Source organism: Marmota marmota, unplaced genomic scaffold (assembly GCF_001458135.2).
Source record: "Marmota marmota marmota unplaced genomic scaffold, marMar, whole genome shotgun sequence".
NCBI classification, from domain to species: domain Eukaryota; kingdom Metazoa; phylum Chordata; class Mammalia; order Rodentia; family Sciuridae; genus Marmota; species Marmota marmota.
The window spans coordinates 12,371,878-12,383,867 of record NW_026000108.1 but is presented as its reverse complement, the minus strand read 5'-3'; the positions used below and the strand labels follow the sequence as shown (position 1 = coordinate 12,383,867).

General features: G+C 45.7%; 1 protein-coding gene across 1 annotated transcript; it reads right to left on the bottom strand.

Moving 5' to 3' along the window:
* Window positions 1–1,808: 1,808 nt before the first annotated feature.
* Window positions 1,809–11,003, bottom strand: Clrn2 (clarin 2). The gene is made up of 3 exons (XM_015481794.2): window positions 10,346–11,003; window positions 4,605–4,784; window positions 1,809–2,074 (listed from the first exon to the last, which is right to left on the bottom strand). Exons 1-3 carry the CDS (start codon window positions 10,596–10,598, stop codon window positions 1,809–1,811), a joined length of 699 nt encoding a protein of 232 aa, XP_015337280.1. The 5' UTR covers window positions 10,599–11,003.
* Between the last annotated feature and the right edge of the window lie 987 nt (window positions 11,004–11,990).

Sequence of the window (11,990 nt, the reverse complement as noted above, 5' to 3'; positions counted from 1 at the left end):
GTGTGTATGCAGGTGGCCCTTTCTGTCCATGTTCTGCATACACAGATTCAACCAACCGAGGATCAATAATATGGTTAGGCCTAGGATAATTAACATGAACAGGTCTATTTTTTCTTGTCATGATTCTCTTAACAATATAACAAGTATTTACATAGCATTTACATTGCTTTATGCATTTTTTACCAGTGATCAAGAAATGATTTTTACATAAGAGGATTGTATAGGTTACATGCAGATACTATGCCATTTTATACAGGGGATTTGATCATCCAGGCATTTTGGTATCTGACAGAGGTCTTAGAATTAATCCCTAGAAGATACCAAGGAACTGGACAGGGAGAGAGGGATGGGTGGAGGGAGAAATGGGGAAAGAGAGGGAAAAGGGGTGGTGGTTAGGAGTTGGTTCAATGGTTGTGGAAGCTGGTAAGTCCGGAATCTGCAGGGTGTGCAGATAGGCTGGGGACTTGGGGAAGAGTTACGGTTCAAGTGCCAAGGTAGTGTGCTAGCAGAGTCCTCCCCGCCCCACCGGGAGGTCAGGCTTTCTTCCATTAAGGCCTTCTACTGATTGGATGAGGCTCACCCACATTATGGAAGGTAAGATTTAAATGTGAATCTCATCAGAAGATATCTTCAGAAAAATATCGATGATAGTGTCTGACCAAATATCCAGGGACCATGTCCTGGCCAAGTGGACACATGAAATCAACCATCACAGCATTACTTAGGAAAGCCCAACACAAAGCAACCGGGTTTCTCCAATTAGAGCAGCGTTCTCGTCCCACTGAGCATTCACGTGCCTGAGTGCCCTTCTTGGAATTTCATGCCTGGGCCTCGGATCCTCTGTACTGACGCACGCTGCCATGCCCCTCGCCAACCTTGCTTCTTTATCACTGGAAGCAGTCCACTCATCTTTCACAGTGCAGATCAGATGTTGGCTCTGTGACACTTTCTTCATGCCACATGCCTTGCTGAAGCTCTAATTCCTTCCTGGGTCCTTTACATCTGTCTGATTTCAGCACTTATCATAGTGCATTGCGATTGCTCCTCTATCCACAACAGGTTAGTAAAGTGGTTAAAAGTACAGATCCTCCCTCCAGGCCTCCTGGACTTAATCCTGACCTCAGCAAGTCACCCAGCTTCTCCACATCTTAGTTCTTTTATCTGTCAAATGGGCTACAATAGCACCTACCACCTGAGTTTGCAGAGGATCTAACAAGTTAATGTGTGCAAAAATTCTGAGAACAGTGTCCAGAACGTAGTAGCCACTCAAAAAATGGTAATTTTCATTCTTAGTGTTATTATTGCTAATTACTGTCATGTAGGAAGAATAGGTGTTTCTCAAAGACCAGGACGTTATTATTATATTCCTCTTCAGACACCCCCCAAATACTGTGTGGGATGGACCAAGGGTCTATGGACACTTACTGGAGTATATGGTACCCTGGATTTCTAGAGTGCTCTGTCCCCGACACCAACACTCATATAAAACTCATAACAAACTTATGAAGTTTTACAGATGAGGAAATTGAAAAATAGACACTAAGTGAATTGTCCAATGTCACACACAGACGGCAAGTGGCCAAGTCTCCAAGCCCAACTCCAGAGGCCTGAGAGAGACTCAGTGTTTGGGGGAAACACTGCCGGGAAGCCTTACTTCCCAGAACCAGAGCCCTCCACCCCAGCTTGCCCCTTCCACACCCTTCCTACCACCAAGAACAGGGACACTACAGTACGGGAAGACTGCAAAACCTGAGGTCCCCCTCCCGCTGGGGGAACGATTTAGGAAGGGCGTGAGCAGGAGGGGGCCGTCAGTACAAGATGTCCTCAGCAGTGACTGTGGCCTCTTCGATTTTGGTCTTGATCTCGGGGAGGGGAATCTGACTGATGGCCACCACAACCAAGTTGGCCGCATGGGCTGACGCACTGGCCACGCAGATCCAGAAGGACTCTTCGTACCGCTCCTCCACCACGACGAACTGGAAGAGCTTCTCCTGGAAGTTGGCGACTCGCTCGGTCAGGTGGTGAAATCTCGCGGCGGCCATGAAGCTGGCGATGGCCAAGGCCACCACTCCACCTGAAACCCAAAACCCGCCCTGAGTCATCAGTCACCACTGCTCCTCGCAGTCCTAAGGACTCTGTGTGAAGTGGCATTTCTGTGCCGTGGGTAACAAACTTGCTTTGGGTCTAAAACACAAGACAAATTTTAATTTGTTTTAACAAAGCGGCAGCAAACCCACCCAGCTGAAGGTGACAGGTGGCCCATGTGAGAAGGAGCATAAGCTTTGTGTTGGATGGACTTTGAATCCTGGTCCCTCCAACCCCCCTCTTTCCCAGCACCATTCTTTCTCAGGGATCACATCTGGAGAAGTTCGGACTCTGAACATCTGGATTTCTGTGTGGAGCTGAGGGCTGGTGGGAGGAGCTGGGGAGGTGATTCTGCAGGTGGGTTTCACCGGGGTCTGAACTGTTAGGTTCTCAGCTATGAAGGCCATAGAAGGGGGAAAGTAGGGAGGGAAAAAATCCAGGATTCCCAACCTCATTTACCTCCTTATCACTTGCTTGAAACTTTGATGTTCTTGGGTCTCTGTCTTTTCCTCTCTGTCTCCCACTGGGCATATCTCCTTCCCTGTTCTGATTTAAATTAATATTTTCAAAAATGCATTTATTATGCTTTTATGAGGTTATTACATCCTCACCAAGGAGAGAATCTGGACACCAGTGACATCTGTCGTCATGGAAAACACAGATTTACTTTTATCCTAAAAGCCAGGAATAAACACTTTGAGGGCTGGGGATGCGGCTCAAGCGGTAGCGCGCTCGCCTGGCATGCGTGCGGCCCGGGTTCGATCCTCAGCACCACATACAAACAAAGATGTTGTGTTCGCCGAAAACTAACTAACTAACTAAATAAATATAAACACTTTGAACACATTAGTCTATTTGGCCACATTTCTTTCCCTTTCATACAATTGGTATTATGGTGCTCTTACTTGGATTTTAAAATTGAATTTTTTCTCTTCACTTGAACATTTTTCCATATTGTTAAATGTCCTGTCGCAGCACAATTTTGAAATAGATGCAGAGTATTTTATTCTGGACACACACTTTAAATTGTTTAAGCATGACCTTATTTCTGGAAATCTAGATGGCTTCCAGTTTTGATATTATAAGTTGTTGCAGTAAACATCATTTTACGTACATCTTGTGCTCTTGTTCTGTTATTTCCTCAGCACAAAACCCCATGTGGAGTTGTTCACAGGCTATTCATGTTTTTATGGCATTGGACACTACAGTTTTGCCCAACTGCTTGCTTTTTATACTCTCATCAGTAGATTTTGAGAGTCCCATCTCTTTGAGGAGGGAAATTGACAGAGATAATCATTTATTTACTAAGCAGGATTGAGAACTTTTTATATGCCAGCCACTCTGAGGGTGCATACGGAGAGGGACAGGATACCTTAGGTCTAGACGTGGGTAAGCACGTGCATAGACAATTCTACAGGGAGTCAGCATCTGAAGGATAGGAAAATACAAAATAACTGATTTTTTTTTTTTTTTGTGGTGCTGGGGACTGAACCCAGGGCCTTGTACATGTGAATCAAGCACTGTACCAACTGAGCTATATCCCCAGCCCTAATAATTGATTCTTGATACTACATTATAATATATGATAAAATAACACATTATACTTGACGGTCACTTTGTCTTAAGTAAAGGTGGTGAGGGGTTATTGCCATAATGGTTTTATTAGCCCTTGTTTTGAGGGACTTTGTTACTTTCATTGCAGATGATTTGTTAAGGGCATAATAATAAGTGTGGATCAATTTCTGTGTATCAATAGATTCACACACACTCCCACACACGCTGTTGTTTTGGAAAAGTTTTTGGTTTGGGAATAAGACCACTGATCAATGAAAAGTCAAAGGACTTAGAATCAGTCATCTTGGGTTGCAATACCACTCCTCCTACTCATCGCTGTGTGACCTTCTAACTTCTCTGACTCTTCATTGGTAAATACGGGTCTGACAAACCTCCTCATAGGGATTCTGAGACTTAAATAAGGTATGGGAGATCCCCAGGCCCATGCCTGGCACTTAGTGGACGCTCCGCGATTGGCATCTAGCATCATGGTGTGGAACAGAGAAGGTGTCTGAGGAGGAGAGGGGGGTGTCCTGGGGGCGGGTGCCCTAGACACTGGCACTTTGTGCTCCTTTCTCTGCCTGGAACCTGGAAGGAACAACCTTTCACAGATGGCTCTGGTGCTCCCGTGGCCCTCTCTGCTGTCATTTGTGCTGGCTCCTTGCAGGTCCAGCTGCAGCGGTGGCCACCTTCTGACCCCTCACCATGCCCACCTCTCCTGTCCCCAGCTCTTCCCCTTCACCCTGACCTCTCCTCACTGCTCTAAGTGAAGACTATTCTAACAACAGGGTTCTTTATTTTGAAAGCCTCGGGGACTTTTAGTAAAGAGGGCATTTCCTGGCCACCGAGTGACAGCTGAAGATTGAAGGTGGACATTTAAATTCCTCCACTCTTTTCGCCCAGCCGTGTGGAGCCCGCCTGGTGATGGTGTGGACCCTAATTTCTATCCCCACGGGACATCTTACCTGCCAGGACATTCCACAGGCAGATGCCTCCAGGGCCGTTGACCGCCCGGTAGGGGACCTGGACCATGTTGAGGACAGCAAAGCCCATGCTGACCAGAGCCAGGGCCAAGGCCAGGAAGAGGAGCAGCAGAATCGTCACGTGGAGGCCCGTGTTGAGCTCCTTCACCAGGTGCGGGAAGACTGGGGGGAGAGGACACAGCTGGTATTTCAGTCGGAGCTTGGTGCCTTTCAGAAAGCCCAAGCTGCCTCCCACCTGGCTTTGACCGAGAAGAGAGCACTCGCTGGGTTTTCCAGAACAGGGGGCTTCCTGGGTGAAACCCTGGCCCCCCAAGTCCCCAGTTGTCAGGTGACCAGCAATCTTCTCTTCCTTGGAGTGACCACAACATCCCTGACCTTGCAGCTCTGAGACCTGCTGTGCCCTGAGGCACATGAGCCCACCCCAGGGCCAGGTGGATCTCATTGCCCCCAAAGACAAGGACACTTAATCCTTGCGTTGCACAATATTTTATGAAAATATGAATTCTCTGTACAAGTGTGGCAGGATGGTTTAGTGAGAGATTCCTTTCTATTTGTTTCCTGTCTATGTGCCACCAGTACTTACCACGAGGAGCTCTTCAAAGGTTGCCTGGGAGGACAGCTTCCCAACAATGGCAGCAGTGGGCGCTGTTGTCAGTTTTACCCTCTGACTTGGGAGGGTCACGTGGCCTCTCAGAACCTCAGTCTCTTCATCAGTACAATAGAGAGTGATGATTGCCTATGAGTTGAGGGTGATCAGCTTTGGCTGAGCAAAGTCACGGGCTGAGCGTTTTGTACCCATCACCTCATTCAGTCCTCGTGGTAATGAAATGAGGATCATCTTACCAAGTCCTTTACCCACAGGCTCAGAGACACGAAGGTTCTTGTCTTGGGGCAATGTGTCTCTAAAGTCTACACAGGGTTTTAGACTGAGTACCATATGATATAAAGAAATCCAAGTCAGTTTTTCCTAATTATAAAGGACAATGAAAGGACTCCTGAGCATGCCAATTTCTCTGCAACCACTCCAGGGTTTCAGCTGAGTACCTCCTGGGGGACCCTGGGCCCAGCAGGGAGCCTCTGATTCAACTGGCCAGCCCTCCCCAGCCCCATCCCTTCAAAGGGGCCAAGACCCAAAGCCTTCCTGGTTCTACTCTCACTCCTTCCACCCTTGCTGGCTGCCTGCCTCCCCTTATTCACCAAGGCTGCCATTAGCCAAGCCTGAGAACCAAGGCTTTGTGCTCTCCTTACGACGTCCTTTCTACCTGCAGGGTCTGTACTCCGTGCTTGCGTCCTTAGTTCTGATTGAACTTTCTTTCCGTTTTGTGTTTCCGTATTGTTATCTCACTGACCTGGGAAACTCGACCTGGGAAGCTGAGCTCCTTTCAGGGAGTTCGTCTTTCTAAGGCATCTTCCTTCCCTCCACCTGCCTTCCTTTAGATTTTATTTTTTCACCCTTTCAACTCCTCAGGCTCTTTTTGTTCCTAAAATGGTCGCTCACACTTGATTACCTAATTGTTCTGTTGTCCCCTTTCTTGATCATGCAATCCTTAGGATACCCGACCTGCTTAGTAATCAGTCCTCACCGAATCCTTCCCACAGAGAAGAGTCATCTGTGAGATGGCCACGTATAAAATATTTGCTAATTCTCCGTACTCTCAAATGCTGTAGGGATGTTGATTTTCCAACCCGGTAAGAGGGCAATTTGGCAGCATCTGTTAAAACAATTTCACTTCCAGGAATCTATTTTCCAGGCACATTTCTACAGGTGCTTAAAGCAGCGTACGTAGGATGTTCATCACAACAGCAAAAGATGGGAGAGAAACCAACGTGTGAATCCACGGGAGACTGATTTAATAAATTAAGGAACAACCATGCAATATAGCTTAAAAAAAACAACTAATCATACACACGATGATCCCAGCCCATATCCATATTAATTTACTAAAATACTGAGAAGTAAGCATATTAGATGATGAGGGAGGGGATTTTGGACATATGGAGGGATGGGGAGAGGGAGGGAGAGAGCCTAAACTTGGGCCTCCATCGTAGGAAGTGTATTAATTATATTTAAAAACAGTTCTTCATTGGCAAAGGGTGAATCTCATCTAATGCCCACATTCACGGGCCACATGCCTCGGCTCAGATGTCCCGGTGTCTTGAAAGCTTACTTATTTTCCATGTGTCACTAGGTGGAAACTGAGTCTCTCCTCTGGAGTTTCAGGGCATCCGTTCTTTCCATCTGTCTTTGAGGGTGACTTGACCTGTGTTCCTGTCACAAGTGCTGCCCCCCGAAAGCTGCTGCTCACTTGCCTTCATGTCTGTCCCATTTCTAAGAGTTTTGGGTATCTCTGAAATTTAACTTTCCAGCCTGCAATGCGTGACATAAACACAGAAGATCCACAGTCATAAATGACAACAGCTACCTCGATCAGGTGCAAACGGTGCAGGCACTGAATACACATTTTCTTTTTACTGTGCATGGCTACCCTCTCTCTCACTCTTACAGATGAGGAAATTGAAGCTCAAGGAAGTTAAGTAGCTTTGCCAAGGGCACACACACAGCCAGCAAGGGCTGCCTAAATTATTCTGCTGTAGAGCTCATCACTGAAAAGTCAGGAAACTTGGATAAATAAAGGTTGACAATGTTAATAATAGCGTAGCTTGAATTCGAGAGGTTTTATTTTGCATTGGAATAAATGTTCTTATTTTGTACATATTAGAGTTGGCTCGCTTGAATGCCAGAATCAATTAATCATTCTATCAGTACCTGAAGTTTAGATAATTTGTCTGCTCCTGATCCCAGTGACAGCCTATTTAGTCCCAGAAAGGCAAATAAGCAGGTCTTGGCTGCTGGAGAAACACTTCAGGGGTAGGAAGAAGGGAGGTAACCCAAGAACTAAAAACCACAGCACACCTATTATGTTAAGTGCTTTTACAGAAATTATTTCATGTATTGATTTCTTTGATCCTCAATTAATTTTCTTCACAAAATGAGCATGCTAAAGTCTTTCTTCTAGTGCACCAAGATGGAAGGAAATGAATCTCAGAAAAAAGCTTGAGATCCCAGGGTGCCCTGTGCCTTGTTCACACTTCCTCTGCGAGGTCCCGGAGGGGGGGGCACTTGTCCAGATCCTGGAGGGGAAGCACTTGTCCGATTTACTTGTCCCTGGCTTCCTATCAGCATCTGGTCTGGAAATCCTTAACACAGTTGAATGTGTGGACACTGTTAATGTTTCTCTCTTTCTTTCCCTAGCCACCCAAGAGCAGGTTAACTTGTTTTGGTTTCAGAAGGTCTAGGTATAAAAGAAGACCTTAACCTTTTGTGATGAATAGTAATTGGGTTTTCCCTGTGATGGATGGGGAAGTGTTTCTCTTGGGCGGTCCCTGGGAGACCTCTGTGATGGTGAGAAAGGACGCTGTTTGTAAATGAGACCCAGTAAAAACTCCCTGATCACAGTTTACATAGCGCTTTCAAAGACTCCTCTTCCCTGATCTGTGCAAGGCCTTGTAAACAGGGATATTTTTCCACAAATCAACATTAAGTGGCAGAGGTTGGTAAATCCTGACTTCAAGTCAGAGGTAGGAGAGTCTGATACACCCCGCAGCTGCCTCAGGGCTACATTGTGCTGGAATAAAGGGCTGTAAATCTAAAGGAAACTAGATTTGCGCCAGAGGACATGATAATGTACGCAGTGTCCCTGAAGTGCAGAGGTAAAGTCAGCTAATCACAGGAGGAGCCTGCCCCAGGCTCCCATGAAAGATTTCAAAGAGAATCACTTCCAACCTTGAAAGCTCCCTCCTCTGGGAGGCCCGGGGGCAGCAGGAAACCAGACATTCTCAGTAGCTATGATACTCATGATACTCACAGCTAGAGATAAATAGCATCCCTTGTGCATCTCACTCAGTTTGGATGCCCTAGGGACCAGACCCTGTTAGAGGAACCCAGAGGCCTGAGGCCCAAGGGTGTCTGTCTCTCTGAGAAGGAAGAAGTAGCACGGAAGGGATCATTGATTTGAGTTCCTCCAGAGAGCAAACAGCAAGTGCTCATAAATGAGCACTATGGCTTGTACCTGAGGCAGTTGGAATCTCTGTGGCCCGGAACGGTGGGGTCTTATCTTTAAGACCCCAATGGCACATGAGGCCTAGTTGAGCACATCTATTCCAGTTTCACTGATGGTCCCAATGGCATCCTTTGCAGCCAGGGGATGCAGTTTAGAATCAAGTACGGTATAACATTTTCATGGTCCCTTTTTAACACTTCCTTTATTCTAATTTCTTTGTATCTGCAAACCTTTTAGGTTAAGATTCATTAATACTGGGGTCGAATCCAGGGTCTTGAGCATACTAGGCAAGTGCTCTATCACTGAGCGATGTCCACAGCCATTTTAATTTTATTTAGAGAGTGGGTCTCACTAAGTTGCCAAGGCTGGCCTTGAACTTGCAATTCTCCTGCCTCAGTCTGTCAAGTAGCTGGGATTATAGGTGTGCACTGCCCTATCTGGTTTTAGGTTATATTTTTAATGGATCTCTTTTTCCAATATGCAGGTCCAATTTAATTGCTGAGTAAATAAAAACATGCTCAGAGATGTTTCCTAACTAAACATAAGAAACATGTCTTTTCTTCGTGTATATAAATGACGGCAATTTGTATTACATTTGTCAGTGTTGCAGCCTTTCCTCTTTACACAGGGAGAATATATGCCCTGGCCAGGTTTCTAAATACTGTGACAATCCTGCACTAAATAAAATTCTTGGTGCTCATGCATCAGCACAGGGCCGATTAGTGATGGTTTTGTGGGCCGCCATTCTCATCTGCAATCTAATTTTTGGATTCTAAAGGTTTATATAATATTGTCTTTTTTTTGGTTTTCCTTCCTGGAGGACGGTTCTTAAGCCAGATTAGATTCCTGGCTTCATGACTTAGAAGACTGCTTTGTTGACATCCTGGGTGGCTCTGATCCCAGGCTGAACTCAGGCCAGTGCCAGCGTCTGCTCACGTTCCCTGTGAGCCGTCAAGCACCCTGCCTGGGTGTCCCCACCAGTAAACAGCCACTGTGCCACAAACCCCGGTGAGTCTGATCCCATAATCCATGTGCAGAGGCCCCTTGCTTTTTTCTGAGGCTGGGAAGCTTTGATATACACAGACGTGGGAGCAGTTGCCACATTTCCTGAAGGCTCATTTCTGCAGATGGTCTACACCCGCAAGTAATTGTCGAGGGCACCAGAGTCATGTGACATGCTTCTGGTCCCTGATTCTGCTGTTTCCTGGCTGAATGACCTCAGGCCAGGTATGTAACTCTCCAAGCCTCAGAATACTCCTCTGCAGAATGGACATATTAATGATTCTTTCTTTATAAGTTGGTTGTAAGGCTTAAAAAAGACAAGCCAGGCGAAGACTTTGATGGAATGTTTGACCCATGTTTTTGACCCAATATTTTAATATTGAATATTAAAAATTTAATTAGCATTATTAGTAGAGATAAACTACAAAAATATGCAAATTCCTATTTGTAATGTTTCTCTATGCCTCTATTTTTTTTTTTTTAAAGGAAGAAAGCGAGTCTCTTTCTGGTACTGAATGAAACTTCTGGCGCACTGCAGGCTTTGACATTACCCCAGAGACTGAGACATCAGTCAAATTCCACATGCACACATGAGCACCCTCGCAAATGAAAAGAAATAATAAGCATCTAAGTCAGTTTTTATGCCCCCAATATACTCACTGGTGAATTGGGACCGGCGGCCCCCGAGACCACACTGCCGCACCTTACACCCTCGGAAGAGCCCGTAGTAAATGTCCCCAATGAATTTGACGAGCTCTGGATCCGTGGCGTTGACCAGATCCACTCCAGTCTGACACAGGATTTTCCCACTCAGCCAGTGGGGCACCGCCAGGGCGACGATGATCAGCAGGAAGGAGGAGAAGCTGAGGAAAGAGGCCAGGCCGTACCATGCCTTTTTGAACCATCCAGGCATGCTGGAGGGTGCAGGTCATCCCGGTGACAGCTGAGGTTGTTGACATCTTCTGGACACCATTTCAAGATTTTGAGTCCATCCCTTCGTCCTCCCTCAGTGCCGGCCTCCACAGCCCGTGCTGTTACAACCACATGCAGATCGTCTTCCTCGCGCAGTGGAGTGTGTTACTGAGGGGAGTAACCCTATCTCTCCACCAGACTAGTATTTCAGCACAGGGTTTAATTGTTCCTCCGTTCAAGTATTTAAACAACCCTCGTTTGGACCTCCTAGTGACGGGAGAAGTTAATAACCAGCAAAACCAGGCAGACTTGACCATGAAGAGATGCTCGCCAGTCACAAAAAATGCATATGGTAGAAGAAAAACAAAAATGGAAGAATGAGCACTTGCCCGTTGCCAACAGGGCACGGTATCAAATGTCGATCTCTTTGATGTGTGCCCTGGCATTTCTTTCTCTAAAATGTCACTGCTGTCAGATCCCCAGAACCGTTAAAAACACCAGCAAACAACCGGTTTCTTGAGGCTTCAACTAAAATGTGTAAATTGGGGCGTTACAGATTTATCCCTGGGTGAAACTGAAAAGGGTAAATTGCAACATGAATCTATTTGTGGACCCTGATACTTCACATTCCTCTCCCCTTCCTCCATGTTCCATGTCATCTGAAATGTGACAGAGAAGTGTGTGTGTGTTTAATATGTCAGCAAGTAGTGGTTATACTGCTGGGGTATTTATATCTTTTAAAAATGAAGATCTCTCTTTTTCTTTTAACCTGTAGACACTAGGAATGAATTATTATTTACTTCCTGTCTTCTGTTGCTTTTAAAATTTTGACTTTTATGGTACTGTGAATGTCACCTTAATGTCACATGTGACTGGCAACAGCCACTCTATCAATACCTCAGGGAACAAAATTGGGCATAAATGGCACAGCAGATTTTCTTATTTGGTCACAAAAACCTGGAGGGGTCTCAGGAAGGTGCAGTAGTCTTAGGAATCTCACCCATGGAGTGAGGGGGTGGCAGAGGGATGTGCTATAGAAGTAACAGCTTGCTTCTTCGTATTGGGGACTCACATCAGTGGCTGCTTTACAATGAATGTAAAGAAGAACATTTCAGAAGCTTGCATGTGGCTTTACCACACGTTCCATCATCTCTGAAGCTCCAATAACCCTTTGTGTTAGGGAGGAGAGGTATGCTGTTTTAGTCATTTCTATCATGGGCAAACTGGTAGTGAGCACTGGGATTGTAATTCAGGTCTTTGAAATACAACAGCTCATCTACATCACAATGACCTTGAAATAACAAACATGTTTCTGGTAATAAATGATATAGTACATAAAAAAGATTTAAGAATACTGCTTGACAATGGAATATTACTCAGCCATAAAGAGAAA